We start from the raw sequence: 24,282 nt of genomic DNA, 5'->3' as shown, positions 1-24,282 counted from the left end.
CAAACATATTCCTCCCTGCCCCCACTGTGTAACAACAGCCCTATCTCCTCGTGATGATTAGGGTCACGTGCCCCTGCCAAGACAGTGACTCGTCTTCCGTTCCGTTGGCATGAGAAGCCTGAAGTGTCCTGGTAGCAGTCAAAGCTTAGAAGGTAATGGGATTCTTGCTGTGTCCCCTGGTAGCAGTGTTCCCCCTTGGAAAACCAGGACCTCTAACCTTGCAGAACCCTGAGGGAACAGGAAGCACACATTCCAAAAGTGGATCACTGGAATTGATGGTAAGCTGGGCCACTCCTACTTTCACCTCCGAGTCCCCAGACCGGTGTATTCTACCTCTAAAGAGCACAGCACAAACAACAGATTTAGCGTGTACACCGTGTTTTGGAGGATGGTATCCCATTCCTGCACGGTATCACCACCAAGCTTAGGTCTTAGCTGTGGCTACACCAGGTTGTTCTTTCACTCTATCAGGTCAGCAGCTTCTGGGTGGCGCGGTATATAATGTCACCAGTTGATTCCATGGTCGTGGGCTTGCTTTTGCACTTCCTTTGCTGTAAAGTGTGTCCTTCAGTTTGATGCAATGTTATGCGGGATCCCATACTGGTGGATCAAATATTATGTAAGCCCTTGGACAGGGCTGCTGGCTAAGGTCCTGTAGTCAGGAAAGGCAAACCCATATATAGAATATTCCAGTCAAAATCAGTCATTACTCTTTCCAGAGTGGAAGGAGCCCAGTGTAGTCAGTTTGCCATGGAGTGGCCGGTTGGTCTTCTTGAGGGATGGTGCTGTGTCAGGGACTCAATATTGGTCTCTGGTGCTGGCAGGTTGGACATTCAGCAATAATGCCGTAGGCCTCACATGCTGCCTCTATCTCTGTTACCCTTGCCACTTCATACGTGTGCCCATCTGCCAGCACTGGCTGATTCTAGAAGCTGGCTGACATCATCTGGCTGAGTCATTCTGTCTACCTGGTTGCTTAGTGCCACTTCCAGGGTGGATACTATCTGGTGGGTGTTAACACACTCACTCTGTTTCATCTCCACTCCCGTATGTCCACCCACATTTTGGTGTCCCAGACCTCCTCTTCCTGATCTTCCAATATTGTTCATTCAAGGCCTCTGTCTAATCAGCCAAGCCATTTACCACTGCCCATCAGTGAATATGTATTCGAATCTTGGGTCACTTCTCTTTCCCCACAAAATAGATGACCAGGTGCACAGCCCAAAGCTCTGCCCATTGGGAGCTTTGCCACTGTTTTTCAAGACCTCTCCGAGTGGGGCTATAGCATCGTCACTGTCCATTTTTGGCTTCCACCCACGTACCAAGCCAACCCATTTGTGAACCAAGCTTAGGCTTTTTCTTCCTTCATCTGCTGGTTGTAAGGTGTTCCCTTAGTGAGATGAGGGAGACACTAACACAACAGTGTGGATGACACGGGCATCCGGGTTACTTGCTCAGGCAGCTTGCATGGTCCTGCCTGGGGTCGATCCTGGCTCCTGGGCCCATCTGACTTCATTACTTGGTGGGCCTGGCAGGACCCAGCTCATGATAGGCACCAGGATACGTGGTTCCTTGGTACCCCACGGTCAAGCATTCTGTCTGTCTCAGGGCTCAGTACTGCACCAGGATTTGTTTCTCAAAAGCTGTGTAATTCTGTGCTGCAGATGGCATGGCCTTGCTCCAGAACTCCAGGCATCCCATAAGCTCCACACTGCATTTTCCCCACTATCCAGTATCGTAGGATCTGCCAGATCATATGCCCTGACTGGCAAGACTGCTCACACCACAGCCTGGACCTGCTCAGGGCTGGCAGCCTTACGTGTCACCTGAAATATGGATCGGAACAGTATTTCCAGGTGTGGAATACGCTGTCTCCAGAACCTAAAGAGACCTCTCCTCTGGACCTGAAGAGGCCTTCCTCATGGTGGAAGGTGCAAGATGCAGTGCTTTGCGCGATTATTTGGAGGAGCTGTCCTGGCATACCTTGGCCCACTGAATCCCTAAAAATCGCACTAATGTGGCAGGACCCTGAGTCTTTTCAGGGTTTATCTCCCACCCTCTGGAGTGCATGTGTCTTATCAAGGCAATGTGCTAACCATCTCTTGCTCATCTTGGCCAATCAATATGATGTAATCGATATAGTAGTCCAATGTGATATTCTCTGGGATATACAGATGGTCCATGTCCTCTTGGACCATAGGATGACATAGGGTGAGAAAGATAACATAGCCCTATGGCAAGACCATCAATATATATTGTGGTCAGTCCCACATGAGTGTGAAATGTCTCTGATCCTCTCTTCTGATCAGAATAGAAAAGCAGTCATTCCCTAAGTCAGTGCCCACCTGCTGTACCTGAGATCCTTTAATTTGCTCCAGCAATGACAGCATGACCAGTACAGCAGCTTCAATCAAGGCTACTACTTGGTTGAGCTCACAGTAGTCTACATTCTTTAGGATCCATCCAGCCTCCTCAGAGCCCAAACTGGTTAATTCAGTGGAGATATGATGGGACTAACACCCCTGCGTCCTTTAGCTCTTTCAGAGGAGCACTAATTTCCACCATCACCCCTAGGATAGATACAATATTGTCTTTGATTTACAGTTTTGATCAGGGGAGGGGGGTATAATTTCCGAGGCATCCATTTGAACTTCCCCACTACCATAGCTCTGCCCTGGCAGGCCAAGGAACTCGTGTAGGGGTTCTGAAAACTACAGATATGTCCATTCCAATTATGTATTTGTGAGCTGGGGAAGTGACCACTAGGTGGACCTGTGGACCCAATGTACCCACTGTGAACAGGACCTGGGCCAGGACTTCATTTATGACCTTATGTCCACTGTGCTTCTCAACATGGCTGGTGCCACTCTCACCAACATATTCCTCACTTTGTAAGTCGGGTATATCCTCTGGGCACTCCCATAGAATAGAGTCAGCTGGTTGGTTTTCCAGACTTAAGTATTGTGTATCTACTCTAACACATCTGCTTCTCTGAGCCCTTTGATCCTTTCCTCCACAATCTGCCATGGAAGTCTGGTATTTCTACTTCACTTGGTGTGGGCCACTGTTTTTTCCAAGCTTCCACAAGTCATCCAAAATTGTATCAGCAACATTTCCTGGAGCCCTTGCCATGGTTTTAAGTTCTGTGTCCTGGGAGAGTGCTCCAAGTTCATGCTTCACTCCCTTGGTCCATTGTCCTCAGCATCCAGTCTCAGGCATGCTTTCCCAGCTCCTGCTGATACCTGTTAGCCAGATTCTTCAGCTTCTGTGTATCGTTCCTTTCCTTCCTTTGCAAGCTTAGAACCTCTCCAGTCAGGTTGTGCTAGGATTTGACCCTGGTTATTGATCTGGTTGCCGAGAGGGGAAGGGAAGTTGATTCTGAAAGGGGTAAGAATTGTTTTGTAAGACATATGCTTCGTTCTAGGCCTCTGCATTATTTTCAAGCAGAGGGAAGTTTCTGTATTCTAACAAGGAATGGGCTACTCCAGCAGATCCAGTGGGTTCAGGTGAATCTGTAAGTTCAAGGTGTTACATGCATCTTCCCAGATATCCCCATCACAATCTCAGAGCTCCACTCCTGTCCTTATTTAGGGCCCTGAGCATGGCATAAGAGATGTACTGGGCCTGAGAATTCAACCTTCTCTGAAGTTGTACTACACTTACAGTTAAGTCCTAAGTCTGATCTTCTCCTCTGTCTGCCCTCTGGTTGCAGAAGATTGGGGTTTCCTTAAGTACAGCCAAGGAGGTCTTCTGCCTTTTACATTTTGCTTTGAATTGGTGATTATTCACCCTGAGCATGCCATATCTTTCTTCAGCTAATCAAGGGTGTTTAGCGAATAGTCACCCAAGTCTGGTTACCATTTCCCTCACACCTCTCTAGTACCAGGAATATTTCACCAGCTAGTGCATTCCCTTCCACTCATATCTCATTACAGTCCACCATCAGTTAAAGTTACTGCTGCTTCAAAACCCCATAGGCCTGCACTATAAGTCTCCCACTCAGGAGAATCAACTCCACACTGCATCTTTTCTCACTACAGACATCTCCAGTATCATAGGGTTTGTCAGATCATATGGTTCAAGTGGCATCCTGCTTGCACCACAGCGCAGACATGTCACAGGGCGCTTTGTGTTGCTACAGCACGTCAGGGACTATTGTGCTCCACCCCCACAAATGATGCTTCATTATTGCCTGCTGGCTGCTGGGTGGCCCAGCTCCAGAAAGGCAGTAGAGTCTTCTTTGTGGTTTGAATTCTCTGGCCCACTGTTTTAGGTTGGGGTCTCTGAAAACAGATTTTGAGGCAGAGAATTGCATGCACAGGCTTATAGGGGAGTCCCTTTGGAAACAGCACCTGTAAGGAGGGCAAGGTTGAGCAGAGGGAGAAGTGGGTCCCCAGTGCGGTTGCATCCAAGGCCTCAGCTGATCCTAAGGGGGAGCTCTAGAGCTAGGATGGCCCTTCAGAGTCAGCCTATATTGAGGCAAAGAGGCTGGCCTTTGTACTCACTCATAGACCAGATATCAGCCATGGGCTGCCAGTAAGTAAGTATAACCTTGGCCAAGGAAGTGCTCTGTGACAGAAGACAATTCCCAAGGGGACACAGCTGTGATCTTTCAACTGATATTCTGATCTTTCAGCTGATATTCAGGGTGCATTGGCCCTGAAGAGATCTGAGCAGAACACCACAGTATCCACTACATTTATGGTCAAAAAAGTTTAAAAAAGTGATATATATCATATATATACACCACAGTATCCACTACATATATGGTCAAAAAGTAGTGTATATATATATATATATATATATATAACTTTTATTTATTTCTTTTTCCATTCATCTAATTTTTTAAAAAAATTTTTATTGGAGTATAGTTGATTTACAATATTGTGTTCGTTTCAGGTGTACAGCAAAGTGAATCAGTTATACATATACACATATCCACTCTTTTTTAGATTCTTTTCCCATATAGGTCATCACAGAGTACTGAGTAGAGCTCCCTGTGCTATACAGTAGGTCCTTACTAGTTCTCTGTTTTATATACAGTAGCATGTATATGTCAATCCCAAATTCCTCATTGATCCCTTCTCCCCACCTTTCCCCTTTGGTAACCATAAGTTTGTTTTCTACGTCTGTGAGTCTATTTCTGTTTTGTACATAAGTTCATTTGTACCATTTTTTTAGATTCCACATATAAGCGATATCATACGATCACCATCATTTTCTAAATGAAAAATGCACAGGTCTAAGAGATTCTCTTCCAACATCTGTGAGGGGACAGTGTCAGTGATGGAGTAGGGGGTAGGAGGGAAGAGGGAGAGAGAGGAGAAAATAGCTGTGCTTGGGGTCTTAGGGGTATGTCAGTGAAATCACTAGGGCTGGTTGTGCTGTGTATATCAGAGACCCTGATTGTGTGCATGTAGGCAATCCCAGGAGTGGCTCATCCCCTCAGCCTTCTTCTACGGGAAACCTGATTGGGGATGAGCTTCTGTCTGTGGAGAAGCCTGTCAGGAAGGAATCCTGGGCCTGGGGGAGAAGCCCATATGGGAATGGGCCCAGGGACAGTGACTTAGCAGTTCGTGATGTGTCTACTGCTGTTCCTACGCCTCTCTGCTCCTGTGGCTTCCCCTCATCCTCAGCTGCATTCCTCCTCACCCTCATCATGGCTGACTCTGGCTTCTGTAGAACCCCCACCAGCCTGCACCCCTCAATCTGCTCCTCCTTTTCTAATGCAGCTGCCCACTCATGGCTGCTGTGTCCCTCTCAGTGCACAACCACACATGGTGAATGTGTTCTTCCTTGGGAAAGGGCTAGAGAGCAGAGAGATGCTTCAGGCCACACAAGCAGACATAGGTGCTGACACATACCTGGGCACACTCCATATATATATACCCCCTAAGGTTCTTTGCCATTTACAAACCTCCATGCAATTTCAAAGTATGTTACACTTTACAAAGCACTCCTTGTTTTGCAAAGCCTTTCAGATAGCAGTGTGACAAGCAGACCGTACTTTGGGAAATGCCTGCTCTCTGTGTTTTAAGAACTTGTTTTATAGTTTGCAATGTCCTTTGACATTTACATAACTCCACAAGGATTACAACAGACTTCATTGTTCACAAAGAGCTGTTAGGTTTTTCAAAGCATTTCAACAATTATAAATCACATTATAGTTTCTCTAGTGGCACTGGAGGGGCAAAGGGGTCAAAGGACCAGCCTGGGTTTTGTCTTCCTGAGATTGGAGTATTGACGGATGTGCTCTGCTTTTCCTCTTCAGGGCGAAATACTTCAAAGGGAAAAAGATCCATGGAGAAATTGACATTAAAGTAGAACAGGTCAGTTGGGGCAGGTGGACATGGGGGTCAACTGTCCAGACTGCAAACTGAGTGGTCTTTTTTGTGTGATGTGAGTGAATCCCTGATTTTTTTTTCTTCCCAGGCTGAATTCTCTGATCTCAACCTCGTGGCTCATGCCAATGGTGGATTCTCTGTGGACATGGAAGTTCTTCGGAATGGGGTGAAGGTTGTGCGGTGAGTGTAAAAAGGTTACCTTGGTGTTATGGGGGAGGCATAGGGCTCCCTTAGAGCTGAGGGAGAGTCCCCACCTCCCCTCCCATCCTTCTGTGAGCAAGAACTTAGGCACATTGCAATAGCCAACCTAAGTATCCATGAACAGATGAATGGATAAAGAAGTGATACACACACACACATACACACACACACACAATGGGATGTTATTCAGCCATGAGAAAGAAGGAAATCCTGCCATTTGTGACAACGTGGATGGATCTTGACATTATGCTAAGTGAGATAAATCAGACAGATAAAGAGAAATACTGTATGCTATCACTTATATGTGGAATCTGAAAGAGCCAAACTAATAGAGACAGAGAGTAGAAAGGTGATTGCCAGAGGCTGGGGAGTGGGGTGGAAGAATAGGAGAGATGTTGTTTAAGAGTACAAACTTGCAACTGGTAGATAAATAAATCCTAGAGATCTAATCCACAGTATGGTGGATACAGACAACAATATTGTATCATAATCAGCAAACCTGCTAAAAGACCAGATCTTAATTATTCCCACCATGAAAAAAGAAATAATTATGTGACATGGTAGAGGTACTAACTAGTGCTACAATGGCAATCATATTATAATATATAAATGTATCAAATCAACATGTTATACACCTTAAACTTATACAATAATTGACATATAACGTGCCCATTATATTACAATTTTTAGAAAAAGAACGTAGGCACAGAATGTAAGGAGATAACTTCTCTTCTGGAGAAGAGCCAAGGATCCCAGAAGACCACAAGCCAAACTTTTCAGTTATTGGATTGGCCAAAAAGTTCATTCGTGTTCTTCCATAACATCTTACAGAAAAATCCAAACGAACTTTTTGGCCAACCAAATATTAATTCAACAAACATTTCTTGAGCATCTACTGCATGCCAGGTGCTGCTCTCAGCATTTTACATTCAACAAATATTTATTGAGTATCTGTTGTGTGCCAGGAGCTGTTGTACATGTTGAGGTCCTGGCAGTGAACAAAACAGACCCCAAAAAAGACAAAAACCCTCTGCTCTCATGAAGCTTACATTCTACTGTGGGATACACACAATAAACAAATAAAGAAGAAAATGTCAAAGTGCTAAGAAAAAAATATCAGCAAAGGGATGTAGGGATTGGTGAAGTGATTGGGGAAGGGTCTGCAGTTTGGTTGGGGGTAGACCAGTAGTGTGAGAGACATTTGAGGAAAGACCTGAAGGAGGTGGAGGAGTGGGGCATGTAGAAATCTAGGGAGGAAGCGTTTCAGGCAGAGGGAATAGCCCATGTAGAGGCCCTGAGGCTGGAATTTATTCTGGGCAGCATCCTATGTGACTGGGAGCTGTGAGAGCTGAGCGGGCAAGTTGCGAGCTCACCTTGGTGAGGAGAGGAGCAGGCAGGAAAGGCTTAAGAGGGCCACCAGATGAGGAAAGGGTAGGAAGGGCACATGTGGTGGAGGGAACAGCTTGTGTATGTGGCTGAGGTGAGAAACCATTGTGTAGTTTCTAGGAGCTGTGGAGATTTCAAGACTTGACCTTTATTCTAAAGGTGGTGGGGAGCTTCTGGGAGGACCATCTACACTCTACCCTTGCCACCCCAGGTCTCTGAAACCAGACTTCGTGCTGATCCGCCAGCATGCCTTCAGCATGGCACGGAATGGAGACTACCGCAGTTTGGTCATTGGGCTGCAGTATGCCGGAATCCCCAGCGTTAACTCTTTGCATTCTGTCTACAACTTCTGTGACAAGCCCTGGGTGGTAAGTGACAGGAAGGGTGCTACTGGCAGAGGGAACAGCTCATACATGCATGTGGGAGCTTGAAACCACTGTGATCTGGGGGAACGGAGGAAGTTTGGAAGCTTGGAGTCCCAGCTTGGAGACTCCCTCCAGGTAAAGGGACTTGCTGACCTGTCTCTCCTGCCTCTCATAGTTCGCTCAGATGGTTCGACTGCACAAGAAACTGGGGACAGAGGAATTCCCTCTAATCGATCAGACCTTCTACCCCAATCACAAAGAGATGGTGAGTCTGGGGAAAGGGAGTGAGCTGGAGGGAAAAGCATCATGCCTATTGCAATAGTATTGCCAATGGATGTATTACCAGTGGTATGCTATCAGAAAGTGCAGCCGGCACATGCACATGGAGGGTGACGTTGCTTCGTGATAGGGTTTATTACTACCAGGAATTTACTATGTAGTTACAAGTGTGATTAAATCATTGATCCTGTTATAGTATCTATTCTCACCAGTATTAAAAAACTGATTTCTAATGTAAATTAGCAGAATTAATGTAATGATTCAGATTATAGTGCTCACTTCGGCAGCACATATATTAAAATTGGAACGATACAGAGAAGATTAGCATGGCCCCTGCTCAAGGATGACATGCAAATTCATGAAGCGTTCCATAATTCTAAGATCCCACATGCCTCACGGCCAAAATACCAAAACATAAAACGGAAGCAATATTGTAACAAATTCAATAAAGACTTAAAAAAAATGATGCACATCAGATTATGTTACATATACAAATCAAGTCACTGTTACTAACATTACCAAATATTCCTCCTGATAGAATTGTTAATAGTGTTTCAAATTAGGATTGCCAATAAAAATTATCAGTAGCCATGTTAAAAATTAGATTGCATACAAATAGAAAATTGGATTGTTGGCTACTTTTACCACAAATATAATCACTAATATTATAAATTATAACCAGTATTACAAATTACTGTTATTGATAAAAAATTGTGAGTACCAATGTTACGAATTAAATTATATTATAGTTCCTAATAGAAGCTGAGTAATTATTACTAGTATCATTGAAGATTATAACTATTATTACAAATTATTATCAATATTATAAATTATGCTCTAATCTAAATTATAAGTCCTTGTTTTGAATTATATTATACTTAATAATAAAAACTGTATTATCATTACTAATGTCATCAAATATTACAACTAAGATTACAATTTATTACAGTGTTACAAATTAAGATCATCAATATAAGTGATTAGTACCTATGTTGTGAATTAAGTTATAATTACTAAAAGAAATTAAACTATTAGTACAAACATTGTAAAGTACTGTTACAAATTACTGCCAATGTTACAAATTAAGATTACTAATATAAATTATGAGTACCTATGTTTTGAGCTATCCTACAGTTACTAACAGAAATCATTATTAATATGGTTAACATCCAATTGATATCATAAGCAATTACTAATATTAAAGTTATGTTTACTAGTATAAATTATGAGTACCACAGTTATGAATCAGGTTTTAGTTACAAATAGAAATTGGAAAAAAAAAAGAAATTGAATCACCATTACCAATGCCATCAAGTTTTATAACTAATTTAACAAGTTTTTTACAATGTTACAAATTATGTTTACTTATATAAATGATCACCAGTTTTATGAATTAAATTACAATTAAATATCAATATTGACCCAGCTTTACCAACTTAAATAAACATTGGTACTAATATTAAAAATTCTTACAAGTATTACAAATTATGGTCACTGATATAAGTCGACAGCGATATGAATTAAGTTTACTAACAGATGAAGATCAAATCATTAGTTCTTAGGAAACCAAGTTTGTTTATCATTATTATTATTTTACATTCACTGAGAGACAGTATAGCTGGCTACGGTTAAGAACATGGACCCTGTAGTCAGAATTTCTGTATTGTAATCCTAGCTCCACAACTTATTAGCTTCCAAACATAAGAAATGTTAGTTAAATGCTCTGTGCCTCAGTTTTCCCATCTGTAAAATATGGGTAATAATAGTTCCTGCCTTACAGAGTTAATGTGAGAATTAAATTATTTAATGAACATAAAGTGGTTACAACAGTGCATCTGACATTTATTAACTGCTACCTAAGTGTTGATGAAGTTCCCTTCTATTCTTTATTTGTTGAAGTGTTTTTATCATGGAAGGATGCTGGACTCTGTCAAATGTTTTTTCTATGTTTATTGATATGATACGGCTTTTTGTCCTTTATTCTATGAATATGGTGTATTACGTTAATTGATTTTCATGCAAATTGAGCCACACTTGCATTCTTGGGCCAGATACCACTTGGTCTGACATATAATCCTTTTTATATGCTATGGGATTCAGTTAGTATTTTATTGAAAATTATGGTATCAATAATCATAAGGGATATTGATCTGTAGTTTTCTTATGATGTCTTTGTCTGGTTTTGGTATCAGGGTAATAGTAGCCTCATAGAATGAAATGGACAGTGTTCCCTCCTCTTCTATTTGTAGGAAGAGTTAATGAAAGATTAGGGTTTATTTTATTTTAAATTTTTTTTTTTTTTTTTTTTTTTTTTGCGATACGCGGGCCTCTCACTGTTGTGGCCTCTCCCGTTGCGGAGCACAGGCTTTGGATGCGCAGGCTCAGCGGCCATGGCTCATGGGCCCAGCCGCTCCGCGGCATGTGGGATCTTCCCGGACCGGGGCACGAACCCGTGTCCCCTGCATCGGCAGGCGGACTCTCAACCACTGCGCCACCAGGGAAGCCCCCTATTTTTAATTTTTAAATTTTTAAAATCTTTAAATTTTTTTGCTGTGCCATGTGGCATGTGGGATCTTAGTTCCCCGACCAGGGATCAAACCTGCGCCCCCTGCAGTGGAAGCATGGAGTCTTAACCACTGGACCTCCAGGAAAGTCCCTAGTGTTAATTTTATTTTAAATGTTCGGCATACTTCACTGGTGAAGACATCTGGTCCTGGGTATTTCTTTGTAGGAAGTTTTTTTGTTCTTTTAAATACTAATTCAATCTCTTCACTTATTGTGGGTCTATTCAGATTTTCCATTTCTTCTTGAATTAGTTTTGGAGTTTGTGTCTTCCTAGAAATTTGTCCATTTCAACTAGGTTTTCTAATTTGTTAGCATAGAATTGTTCAAAGTGTTCTCTTATAATCCTTTTTATTTCTCTAAGGTCAGTAGTTATGTCTCTTTCATTCCTGATTTTAGTAATTAGTTTTCTCTTTTTTAAAATCTTAGTTTAAATAAATAAATAAATAAATAAAATCTTAGTCTAAAAGTTTGCTTATTTTGTTGATCTTCTCAAAGAACCAACTTTTGGTTTCATTGATTTTCTCTATTGTTTTTCTATCCTCAACTTCATTTATTTCCACTCTAATCTTTATTACTTCTTTCCTTCTGCTTGCTCTGGTGTTTGTTTTTGTTTTCTGTATAGTTTCTTAAGAAGATTAGGTTATTGATTTGATATCTTTCTTCTTTTTAAATGTAGAAGTTTACAGCTAAAATTTCCTTATAAGCAATTTTTGTATGTTGTCTTCATTTTCATTCATCTCAAAGTATCTTCTAATTTTCATGGTGAGTTCTTTGACCCATTGGTTATTTAGGAGTGTGTTGTTTACTTTCCACATACTTGTGAATTTCCCAAATTTCCTTCTGTTATTGGTTTCTAATTTCATTCAGTTGTGGTCAGAGAACATACTTTGTATGTTTCAGCTCTTTTACATTATTGAGATTTGTTTTGTGGCTTAACATATAGTCTGTCCTAGAGAATGTTCTATGTACACTTGAGAAGAATATGTATGCTGCTGTTGTAGGATGGAATGTTCTATAGATGTCTGTTAGGTCTAGTTGGTTTATAGTGTTGTTTGGGTCTTCTCTTTCCTTGTTTATCCTCTGTCTAGTTGTTTTATCCATTATTTAAAGTGAAGTATTGAAATCTCCAACAATTATTGTTTTTTTGCTTGTTTTAAATTTTTTGGCTGCATTGGGTCTTTGTTGCTGTGCATGAGCTTTCTCTAGTTGCAGCGAGCGGGGGTTACTCTTCATTGTGGTGCGTGGGCTTCTCATTGCAGTGGCTTCTCTTGTTGCAGAACACGGGCTCTAGGCACACGGGCTTCAGTAGTTGCAGTGCATGTGCTTAGTAGTTGTGGCTCACGGGCTCTAGAGCACAGGCTCAGTAGTTGTGGTGCACGAGCTTAGTTGTTCCACGGCACGTGGGATCTTCCTGGACCAGGGATTGAACCTGTGTTCCCCGTATTGGCAGGCAGATTCTTAACCACTGTGCCACCAGGGAAGTCCCAACAATTATTATTGAATTGTCTATTTCTTCCCTTCAGTTCTGCCTGTTTTTTTTGTTTCATGTATTTGGGTCTCTGTTGTTAGCATATATGTTGATAATTGTTATATCTTCTTGATGGAATGACCCTTTTATCAGTATAAAATGTCCTTTTTTATCTCTAGTAACAATTTTTGTTTTAAAGTCTATTTTATCTGAGGTTAGTATAGCCATTCCAGCTCTCTTTGTGTTACAATTTGCATGGTAAAACTTTTTCCATTCATTTACCTTCAAGTTAATTGTATCTTTGAATCTAAAGTGTGTCTCCTATAGACAGCATATAATTATGTCATGTTTTTCACCTATTTTGCCTTTTAATTGGAGTGTTTAATTAATTTACATTTAGTGTAATTACTGATAAGGTAGAATTTATGCTCGTAATTTTGCTATTTGTTTTCTATATTTCTTATGCCTTTTGTGTTCCTGTATTCCTCCATTAATGCATACTTATGTGTTAAATCTTTTCCTGTGTGCCATTTTAATTCTCTTGTTTCTTTTTCCATGTTTTTTAAAAAATTATTTTCTTTGTAGTTTCCCTGGGGATTACAATTAACATTTTAATTTATACCACTCTCATTTTAATTAAAACCAACTTAATTTCAATAGTATTAAAAAAAACTTTGCCTTTTTATAGCTTTATTCCCTCACTCTGCCTTTGTGCTATTATTGTCATACAAATTACATCTTTACACATCATATGCCCATGAGTATAGACTTATAATTATTGCTTGATGCAGTTATCTTTTAAATCAGACAGGAGGAAAAAAGCATTACAAATAAAAAATGCATTCACACTGTCTTTTATATTTATCTATGTAGTTACCTTTACAGGTGCTCTTTATTTCTTCATGTGAATGTGAGTTGCTGTTTAGTGTCATTTCACTTCAGCCTGAAGGATTCTCTTAGTATTTCTTGTAGGAGAAGTGTGCTAGTGACACATTATCTAAGTTTTTGCTTATCTGTGAATGTCTTAACTTTTCCTTCATTTTTGAAATATAGTTTTGAAGGATATAGAATTCTTAGTTGACAGTCTTTTTCTTTCAGTGCTTTGAATATGTTCTACCACTGCCTTCTGGCCTCCAAGGTTTCTGATGAGAAATCAGCTGTCAGTCCTACTGAAGATCCTTTGTATGTGAAAAGTCACTTCTCTCTTACTACTTTCAAGATTCTCTCTTTGTCTTTCACTTTTATAGGTTTGTTTCTGATGCGCCTAGATGTAGATCTCTATGATTTATCCTATTTGAAGTTCAGTGAGCTTCTTGGATGTACAGATTAATCTTTTTCATCAGATTTGGGAGGTTTTCAGCCATTATTCCTTCAAATATTCTTTATTTCACTTTTCTCTTTTCTCTCTCCTTTTAGGACTCCCAATATGTGTGTGTTGACATGCTTGTGGTGTTTCACAGGCCTCTGGGGCTCCAGTCATTTTGTTTATTGTTTTCTTTCTGCTCCTCAGATTGGATAATCTCAGTCGACCTATCTTCAAATTCGCTGATTCTTTCCTCTGACAGCTCAAATCTACTGTTGAGCCCCTGTAATGAATTTTTCATTTCAGTTATTGTGTTTTTCAATTCCAGAATTTCTATTATTTTATAATTTCTATCTCTTTATTGATAGTTTCTATTTGTTAAAACACCATTCTTATACTTTCATTTAGTTCTTTAGACATGGTTTCCTTTAGTTCTTTGAAAATATTCCAAGTAGTTGATTTATAGTCTATTAATTCCAACATCTGGACTTCCTCAGGGACAGTGTCTACTGACTGCTTTATTTTTCTGTGTTTGGGTCATACTTTATTGTTTCTTCGCATGTCTTATAAATTTTAGTTGAAAACTGAATATCTTAAATTATATAATGTGACAACTCTGGAATTCAGATTCCCCCTCCTCCCCAGGGTTTGCTTTTGTTGTTCTTTGGGGGGTTTTTTAGGGACTTTCCTGAACTAATTCTGTAAAGTCTGTATTCTTTGTCATATATGGTCATTGAAGTCTCTGCTTTATTAGCTTAGTGGTCAACTAATGATTGGACAGATATTTCTTTAAACACTTGGATATAGTAAGTCTCCCAGCCTTTGCTGATGAGCTCTGAGGGCATGTTGGGGGCATGCCTTCAATGTTCAGGCAGGCTATTTACAACTTTGCCTTAGCCTTTACTTCCTGCCTGTGCAGAGCCTCAAGGTCAGCCAGAGATCCTAGGCATCCACACAGCATTATGCATATTTATGGCTTTCTAGATTCCTAGGAATATGTCAGAACTTTCAAAGCCTCCTATGAATGTTTTATTACTCAGATTTTTCTGTTAGGTTTTGGTCAGCTTGTTGATTGTCTTAACTGTAATCGTTGCCTCAAACAGCTGCTGTGTTTAACAATTGCTGCTGATTATTTTTGAAAAGCACCCCCAAGAAAAACTGTTCACACCAGGTGAATTCTGAGTCAGGTCAAATAGACAAGTCCTGTGAATGGAATTTTCTGGGGAAGTGCCATACAGGTCAAATAAAGATAGTTTCTGGGAATGGGGCTTTGGAGGAACTCCTACCCTGTTCTGTTTCCTCCATTGGCTGCTAGCCAGCCTGCTGTGTTTTCATCAGAATTGCAAGGGTGTTGATTTTAAAATCTCTTGTGGAAGTGGGAAGAAGAGAATGGGAACAGGAAAAGTTCAAATGCCACAAAACTTACTGTTCTTAGTGAGATTCAGCCTTTTTATTCAATAAGTGCTTCCTGAATTATTGTAAACCTCTGGTCAGTTTCCAGAGTTCTGATAAAATTGATTGTGACAATTTTTACCAATATTCTCATTGCTTTTATGGAGGAGAGGATTTTTATAGGCCCTTACTTGGCATTTCTGCCAACATCACCTCCAGGCATATCTTGTTCTTTCACAACCCTAGGATAATGGTATTTCAAAGCGAGGATCTGGGAGCTAGATGTACTCATTGCTACTGGAATGTCCTTGCTTCTAGATCCTCTCATTGTGCAGAGCTTAGGAAATTTCATTATATATATATGAAATATATACATATGAAATTTTATATATACATATATATGAAATGTGTTCATACTGATACTCTTTGGGGGTTTTTTTTGGCTATACCATACGGCTTGTGGGATCTTAGTTCCCCAACCAGGGATCAAACCTGGGCCCCCAGCAGTGAAAGCGCCAAGTCCTAACCACTGAACTGCCAGGGAATTCCCCTGATACTTTCTATTTTTTTTTAGAATTAAATTGTTTTATTTCTTTATAATAAACTTATCAACAGTAGCGTGAGCAGTGACTGCCTTCTTTTCATGGCATACCTGATTACAGGGAGCCAACATTATTTCTATGCTTTGTAAATTGTCATCCTCCTTGCCAAGTTTGGATCAGCCTTCCACATTGGATCCTTTGTGTTTTCAATGTCATGAAATTCCCCCAGAGTTTTGTTATTCTGAAATTTCCTGGCTGTGTCACTTCATCTGGGGCTTCTTCAGAGTTTACTTCACACACTTTCCTCCTTCCTGCATCTCTGGGAGAAGGGGGGATGTGAGCCTGAGAGGAACAGAGGCCATGGAGAGAGGGTCGCCCTTGACTGGTTCAAGATCACAGGCAGGAAAATGGAGGGAGAAGGGTCTGGATTTACACGCCTTTTACCCACAGGAGGTGCCTCACCACATTGTCTCACTGTGCAGGTTGGCTCCACTGAAGGAGAAAGGGTGCAGATCAGCAAGTCACTGGAACAGCAGGAGGGAAACATTCCTACCAGTATTAGTGTGGTGTATCTGATGAAAACTGTTTTTTTCATTCTGGGCAGAAGCTCACTGGATCCTGGTGATCAGCAATCAGTTGGACCAGGGAATTGGGAGAAGTTTCTTCTCTTTGAGCTGGGATCCCCGATACTTTCAATTCTAATCCCAACGCAACATAGGGTTCCTTCTAGCCTTCCCCCTTTCTATATTTATATTTCTCTTCTCTAACATTGAGAACCCTAGCTTCCAACATCATCAATATATTTACTCATTTGCTCAATCCTACAATACACAGAAAGTATTTTTAGAATTTCAACATCCGTACCACTGTGAAAAACAACTGTAGTAAGGTATAGCTTGAGATTTGTTTGCCCTTTTTATGTCTTTAGATGAGGATATACGAAGTACAGTATTCAAATGTTACATGGTCTAGTTCATTTTGTCATTCAACATGGTTATATTATTCATGTTATTTCAAATATAGTTTGTTTCCCTTTATATTAAATTTTAGGTTTTTTCCCATCTATACTGACTTAATTTTATGCATTTAAATGTAATATGTAAGCATGATTCCAAAAGTTAAAATATAAAAAGGCATACACAGATAAAATTTTAAACCTACAGGAAATGGATAATTTTCTAGGGAAACACAGTTTACCAAAATCGACCCCATTTGAGCTTAACAGACCAATTTCCATAAAAGAAACAAAGTTATTAAGGAAGTACCCCCTAAAAAAGCATCAGGCCCAGATGGTTTCACAGGGGAATTCTACCAAACTGTTAGAGACCAGTTAATCCCAATGCCACATAAATTGTTACAAAGAACAGAAAATGAAGAGAAACTTCCACATTATTTTTCTAAAGCAATTATAACATTGATAACACAAAAAGAAAAGCATAGACCATTTTCAATCATAAATATCAATGCAAAAATCCTAAATAAAATATTAGCAAACAAACCCAGAACTAAATTAAGAAAATAAGATAGCATAACTGTGTAAGTAAATTTCCTTCTTGGAATGTGAGGATGGTTTCTTATAGGTAACGTATTAATATAATATAACATATTAATAGATCTGAGGATAAAGTCATATGATCATTTCCATAGATATTTTAAAAGCCTTTAACAAAGTTCAGCACCCATTATGATAAAATCATTCAAAAACAGAAATCAACTCATGCCTTCTTAACATAATCAAATTTGTATACCTCAATCTGAAAGTTATTATCAACTTAATAGGACAACATTGAAAGCATTTCCAGTAAGGTCAGGAACAAAGCAAGGTGCCCACTGTCTCCATTCCTTTTCAACATTGTACAATACTTAGAGGTATTAGACCAATGCAGTTAGACTAGGCAAAGCAATTATAGATGCAAGAATGGGTAAAGAGGATGTAAAAATATCTCTATTAATAGATGATATGATAGTATATCTGGAAATCCTCCAGAGAACCAATAACAAATTCAAACAATAAAATAACTTAATAACATAGCAGAATATAAAATCAACATACAGAAATCAGTAGTTTTCATATACACAAACAACCAGATAGAAGAGAAAACCCCATTTAAGGTAACAACAAAGAAGATAAAATATTTCAGGATAAATTTAGCAAGAGGTGTGCAAACTTATATGAGGAAAAGTTTAAAACACTCCTGAAAGACTCAAAGGTAGACTTACACAACTGGAAAGGCATTCCTTATTTGTGGATAGGATTAATTAACATCATAAAGATGTCAGTTCCCCTTCTTAGGTCTCTATTTTTAATTTATAAATATAATGTGACCCCCAAAATATACCTATAAGCTGTTATCTGGAGCTGGACAAGTTGACAGTAGAGTTCATATGGAAAAGCAAACATGCAAGAATAGCTAGGAAAACCCTGAAAAAGAAGAGCTATGAGGGGGGACTAGCCCTACCAGCCTACAAGGAGTTTAATGCGTTTGCCAGCAAACATTTTATGAAGCTTTTCTAATTTAAACAATATGATGCTGACACATGAATAGATAGATTAACAGACTAAAAGAAGAAAAATTAAAAACCCAGATTTAGATCCATGTACATATGGAAATTTAGCAGATGATAAAAGTGGCAAGCTTTGTTTTTGACATTTAAGTTCTTCATCCATCTGAAGTTGATTTTCTTTTTCTGTTTTTTTTAGCATTCTTACAAACATCTTTATTACATGTTTTCTTTAATGCTTTTCTACATGCATTACAGAGGGGTCATCACATCCATTCACTTACATTATGCTGTTCTCAGTGTAGCAATCAAGTAGCACTTTTCCAAACATCTTTATTACATGTGTTCCTTGAAATTGATTTTCATATACAGTGTGAGATAGGTAGGGATCCAGTTTCATCTTTTTCCTTATAGGCAACACTTTCTTCCCCACTGATCTGGTATGCCACCTCCGTCATATCCTAAAATCCTATATATGTGTGGGGCAAGTTCAGGACTCCCTGTTCTACTCCGTCGGTCACTTTCTCTATACCTGTTCCAGTGCAGTACTGTCTTAGTAACTATATTTTCTCATTAATTCCTGATATCTAGTAGGGCAGACGCACCTCCTGGCTGTCTGTAGCTGTGCAGAGGCTATTTTTGTCAAGGGACAGAAAGAACAGGACTTCAGAGGCCAGGAAGAAGACAAAGTTAATGGTGGGTAATGGTGGCGAGTGGTGGCAGAAGCATTAGACTTCCCACAGGCCAGCTTGCCTCCCCTATTTCCTCTGTTGTCCCCAACCCTACTGTGCAGAATGGAGGGGCAAAAGCTAGGCCTGGATTTGTGGGAGCAGTCTTGCGCCACCCCGTACTTTGAAGCTGGAAGACACATATCAGGACTCTGGCCCCCCTACCCCATCTACTCCCATCCAGTTTGGAGACCACCAGGAATCCTCAGGGATACTCAACTCAATGTGTCTAAATAGTCACCAGTCAGGGGTGGGGCACAGGGAAGATCTTGTGAAGCACAGTTTGACTTCTTTTCACCCCGACTTCCCTAACCTGGTGATCTACTTACATCAACTTGGTCATGCAGACATAGAGGGTGGGGTGCTATGGGAATAAGGACTTCCCTTCCCTTGCTACCTGCACTCCAGGTGATTTGTGGCTCAGCAGATATTTGCAGAGGGTTCATGGTGTGACGGGTGGAGTCCAACACCAAGGTCTCTCTGGATCCAGTCCCCTCTCTGAGCCCAGGATTCATGGTCCCTGTGCTATGAGGAAAGAGAGGGTGCTTTGGGGTGAGAATCAACAGGGTCAGGGATGTGGGGATTGTGTGAAAAGAGAGAGAGCAGGAGTGAGGGAGCAATTGAAGTAAAGAGAGAGGGAGATATGTCAACAGGGTGGGGGTTTCTTTTTCTTCCCTTTCTTTTTTTTAACTTCTTATTTTTTTATTGAAGTATAGTTGACTTAAAGTATTATATTAGTTTCAGGTGTGCAACATAGTGATTCAGAATTTTTATTGATTATACTCCATTTACAGTTATTATAAAATATTGGCTATATTCTCTGTGCTGTACAGTATATTCTTGTAGCTTATGGGGTTTCGTTTTGAGGGGCCAATTTCATTGAGGTATAACAAGTTTGGAAAAGGGGACATATCATAAGTGTACAGCTCATTGAATTTTCACAAAGTGAACACACTCCTGTCTTCTGCACCCAGATCAAGAAACACAACACAAGGGCCTCCCTGGTGGCGCAGTGGTTGAGAGTCCGCCTGCCGATGCAGGGGATACGGGTTCGTGCCCCGGTCTGGGAGGATCCCATATGCCGCGGAGCGGCTGGGCCCGTGAGCCATGGCTGCTGAGCCTGTGCATCCGGAGCCTGTGCTCCGCAGCGGGAGAGGCCACAACAGTGAGAGGCCCGCGTACCACAAAAAAAAAAAAAAAAAAGAAACACAACACAAACCAGATAGACCCCTAGCACAGTTAGAAGCTGGTGGTCTTTGGGAGGCTTGAGGGGGTGGTGGGGGGAGGTTGATGGGCTTAGATTAGTTTGTGATGTTGAAGGAGGTGAAGTGTCCCCAGCCCACTGTGGCTGAAGAGAAGTCTGGGTCCAAGGCCAGAGGCTGTTGTACAGGAAGATTCAATAAAAGATATCAGGTCACCGGGGAAGACAGCCAAGTTCATGGCTCCATGTTCTTCTTGCCAGTGCTCAGATAAACAGAGGTCCCTCCACGGACACTGTGCAAGGTTGGGACTGAGGTATGTGGCTTTGCAGGGGTGGCAGGGAGGCACCTGGGGGTGGTTGGGCAGGGCACTCCTCCACTCGCTTCTCCTCATAGCTTCTGCTCCTGGAAGAGAAGGGCCACAGACGCTAAGGATAGGCAGGGGAGCCAGGGACCCATGAAAGGGAAGAGCAAACAGTGAGGAAACAAAGAGGAGTGGGGAGCAGAGAGGAAAGAAGAGAGCGAGGAGAGGGCGCAGCAGCGGGGGGAGGGATAGAACACAGAGAAGGAGCTGGGGCAGGGGATCAGGAGAGGAAGTAGGGACGAGCAAACAGGAACAGGGAGCAGAAAGAACAGGGAGGAGCTGGAGCTGTGGCTGCAGGCATACCTGGGGGGCACACTCAAGGCCTAGCATCCTTACCTGTAGACATTCAAGATACCTTCCTGATATACTCCTCCCCGAGCCCCTTCCAAGGCTACACAACTCAGTGCAGGTTCCCAACCCTCAAAGAGCCTAGAGGGGATGGATGCCATGTCCTGATGGTCAGTAAAGTGTCATTTGGCTGGGACAGATTGTGATCCCCAGGTGGTCAGTCCCAAAGATCCAGGGCATTATGGGTCAGGGACAGAATTTGCTGTGGTTGGCTGAAATGAGGAGCACAGTATCCTGAGGTTGGGAGTATTTGGTGGAAGAATGCCCCAGGGAGGGGCACTTTGTTCCAGGGCTGGGACAGAGCCGGAAGTCTGAGGATGAGGAGTCCATGCAGGGTGCGGACAGGCTGGCTGACCTGAGATAGAAGAAAACTTCTCCCCATGGGTGTCACCACCACTGTTCTTGGTGGGTGTGTAGATAGATACAACCACATTGCTCTTTATATTTGGGTACTTTCATGACCCAGAGTTTCAGGACCCCTTTCAGAACGTTGATTGTCTGTGGGCGGGGGGAAAAGAGAGGGACACTGGGACTGAGGAGCATTTATGGGGTGAGTGGCTGGGTCTTAGTATCACATCATTAGCTTTTGGATCTTAAAGACCCACCCTATTCCTTCAGTCAGAGCAAGGTAGGGGCTTGTATTTTGGTGGGGAGGTGGGTACAGGGAAGAGGTGAGCAGGGTGCCCTGGTTACTTGAACTCATAATGCCTCATGATCTCAGTGAGAAGACCCAGGAATTAAGCCACAAGGACTAAGGGTGGGGGAAATGTGTCAGGGGACCCCTTGGGGTTCAAACATTCAAGATTTTCCCCATCCCCAAGACTCTTGGGAAAAAAGGGTTTGCAGAGCAGCTACCATCCAGGTTCAACCACCTCAAGGGGCTTTATCCACCCTTCTGGAACCTCACTGTGAGTCCCTGCATCGGAGGCTTCTCTGAGGTCTACCCAGACTTACCCATGTCTGAGTTACAATAAACAGTATGAGAGCCAGCCCAAGGGTGGTCAGGGACAGAGCCAGGAGCAAAGCAGGGACCAGCAGGAAGTCGGAACTCATGGCAAGGACCTGTAGACACAGTGGGGGTGGGGGGAGTTGAAGCATGACTTTTCCCTGGCCCAGCTCACCCCCAATCAAGAGAAGATTCAGGGAACATTTAGTTAACACTACTACTTTCCAGGGGCCTGGGGTCAGGGGAGGACCCCATGGTGTGGTGGGGGGAAAGGACACTGAGACTGGGCCTCTGGTACCAACGGCCCCACCTCCATTCATCAGAGCTGTAGCTCTCCACAAAGGTTCAGCAGGAGGCCCAAGCTCAGTGGTGGATAAATAGTCAACAACAGGGAGGTGCGGCCTGGGCACTCCTGCGCATTTGAACCCTCTGTTTTACTCTTAGAAGAGATCATGTCTACAGCCTTCTATTGGAGTGGGGATTGGTATTTGGGGCTTGTCTGGGGTTCTCACAGCTTCTCATGCAGACTTTCAACTAATCTCTTTTTTAAACTCCACCTTCACCCCTACATCCAGAGAGAACTTGTGCCCTAATCACTTCCTTTGGTGGGCGCTCTACAGTATAACTGGGGTTGGTCATCAGATTTCACCACTACTGGCATAGGAAGTGTCCAAGGCTGGAGAGTGAGATATAGGTGTCAGTATTGATAAAAAGGAAGGGTTGTTCGTATAGAAATCTGCCTCTTCATCTGTCATTGGGGGGTGTGGAGAGATGTTTCAACATATAGGGTAATATATTGGGAGCTGTTCCAGCAGGGAGATTTTCCAACTAGAGATATCTAAGGATGGGGAAATGTGTCAATGGGGGGAGTCAATCAAGAGGGGCTATATGGATGGATGGATGGGGTTTTATGAATGGAAAGATTTTAAAGTGGGCTTATCAATGAGGTAGATATCAATGGTGGGTATTTCTGAATAGGAAGATTGACAATGAGAGCATTTTGATGGGTATGTCTGAATGGGGAGATACGCCAGTAGAATACATGGGAAGATTTGTCAGTAGAGGTTGTCAATGAGAATTATGTCATAGAAAGGTATTTATGAATAGAGAGATTTGTCAACTGAGTGGTCATAGGAGATATGCCAATGGATTAGGTAATTATGAAGAGAGATATTTGTCACTGGGGTCCATGAGTGGGTGATAGATTACTGCTGGGTATTTGTGAATGGGAATATTTGTCAATGGGGGGGGTCTTCAATGGAGATATGTCAATGGGATATTTATGAATAAAGAGGGTAGCTCAACAGAGGTATTTGTTAATGCGGTATTTGTGAAAGAGGTATTTGTACGGTGAAGAGAGGGGACTTTTCAAAGGAAACATTTACCAAGGGCTTAGAGATTTGTCACCTGTAGTTTTGGCAACAATAGAGATTTATAAATGTGGTGATTTGTCCACAGTGAGGACTTCATAGTGGGGAACGTTATCAGTGGGGAGAGGGGTTGTCCTCAGAAGTCTTTTTAATGTTGGTATTTTTAAGTGGGGTGATTTGCACACTGGGAAGCAGTGTAAAAGTATCATAGTAATAAGAAAAAACAAATGAGCATATTAAATATTTGTAACATCTGTGGGGGAGATTATCAGGATCACGAGTTAAACTAAGTTTCCAGGGTGCATTCAATTATTACTACTGACATTATACATTATTTCCAATATTGTAAATTATCATTCCTGACATTAAATGTGATTTTCAATATTGTAAATAATCATTAGTGAGAAGAATGATCACTACTAAAGTTATACATTAAATTACATTTATCTTACTACTACGAACTAATACTTGTAAGTGCTATGTGCCTAACACAGTTCCAGGCACTTTACACATAAAGTTACATTGTCCCTAGGAGTTAGGCATTCGTTTTATACGAATTTTACAGATGTGGAAACTGAGGCATAAAGAGGTAATGTGATCTCCCCAAGGTCTCAGAGCTAGTACATGGAAGGGGCAGGATTTGACTGCAAATGACCTGGCTCTAGTGTTTAGGCTCTTAACCACTACACTACACTGCCAGTCTAGAAATTAAAATCACTGTTAGTAATCTTACACAGGAAGTTATTGTTATGAGAGTTTCATGTGTTTTGACCCCCCCAAAAAAAATACCCAATGAATGAATGCACCCATTAATCATCCTCCAACCCTAGCACAGACCTCGGAAGGATTCTGGGTAGGGACTGTGAGACCCATTTTTCAGGGAGAAGTACTGAAGGTTGGGTGAGGGTAGGGCCAGCCCCCAGGCTACCCATGGAGCTGGACCCCATGCCACACCCCCTCAGCGTTGGTCCCAGGTTGCT

At 41.6% G+C, this 24,282-nt stretch overlaps 1 protein-coding gene across 2 annotated transcripts in view; it reads left to right on the top strand.

The window, feature by feature from the left end:
* The window catches only part of SYN1 (synapsin I), a gene marked incomplete at both ends in the record, with an annotated part of 42,713 nt that overhangs the window by 5,037 nt on the left and 13,394 nt on the right, over nt 1-24,282 (top strand). For both annotated transcript variants that reach the window (XM_079727707.1, XM_079727708.1), the window contains 4 exons: nt 6,272-6,329; nt 6,433-6,524; nt 8,143-8,299; nt 8,472-8,561. In XM_079727707.1, coding sequence (XP_079583833.1) covers nt 6,272-6,329; nt 6,433-6,524; nt 8,143-8,299; nt 8,472-8,561 — 397 coding nt within the window. The remainder of the gene's footprint in view (nt 1-6,271; nt 6,330-6,432; nt 6,525-8,142; nt 8,300-8,471; nt 8,562-24,282) is intronic.

The sequence above is a fragment of the Hyperoodon ampullatus genome, assembly GCF_949752795.1.
Source record: "Hyperoodon ampullatus genome assembly, chromosome: X".
NCBI lineage: Eukaryota > Metazoa > Chordata > Mammalia > Artiodactyla > Ziphiidae > Hyperoodon > Hyperoodon ampullatus.
Note: the sequence above shows the minus strand (reverse complement) of the source record. Positions and strands in the feature narration are given on the sequence as shown.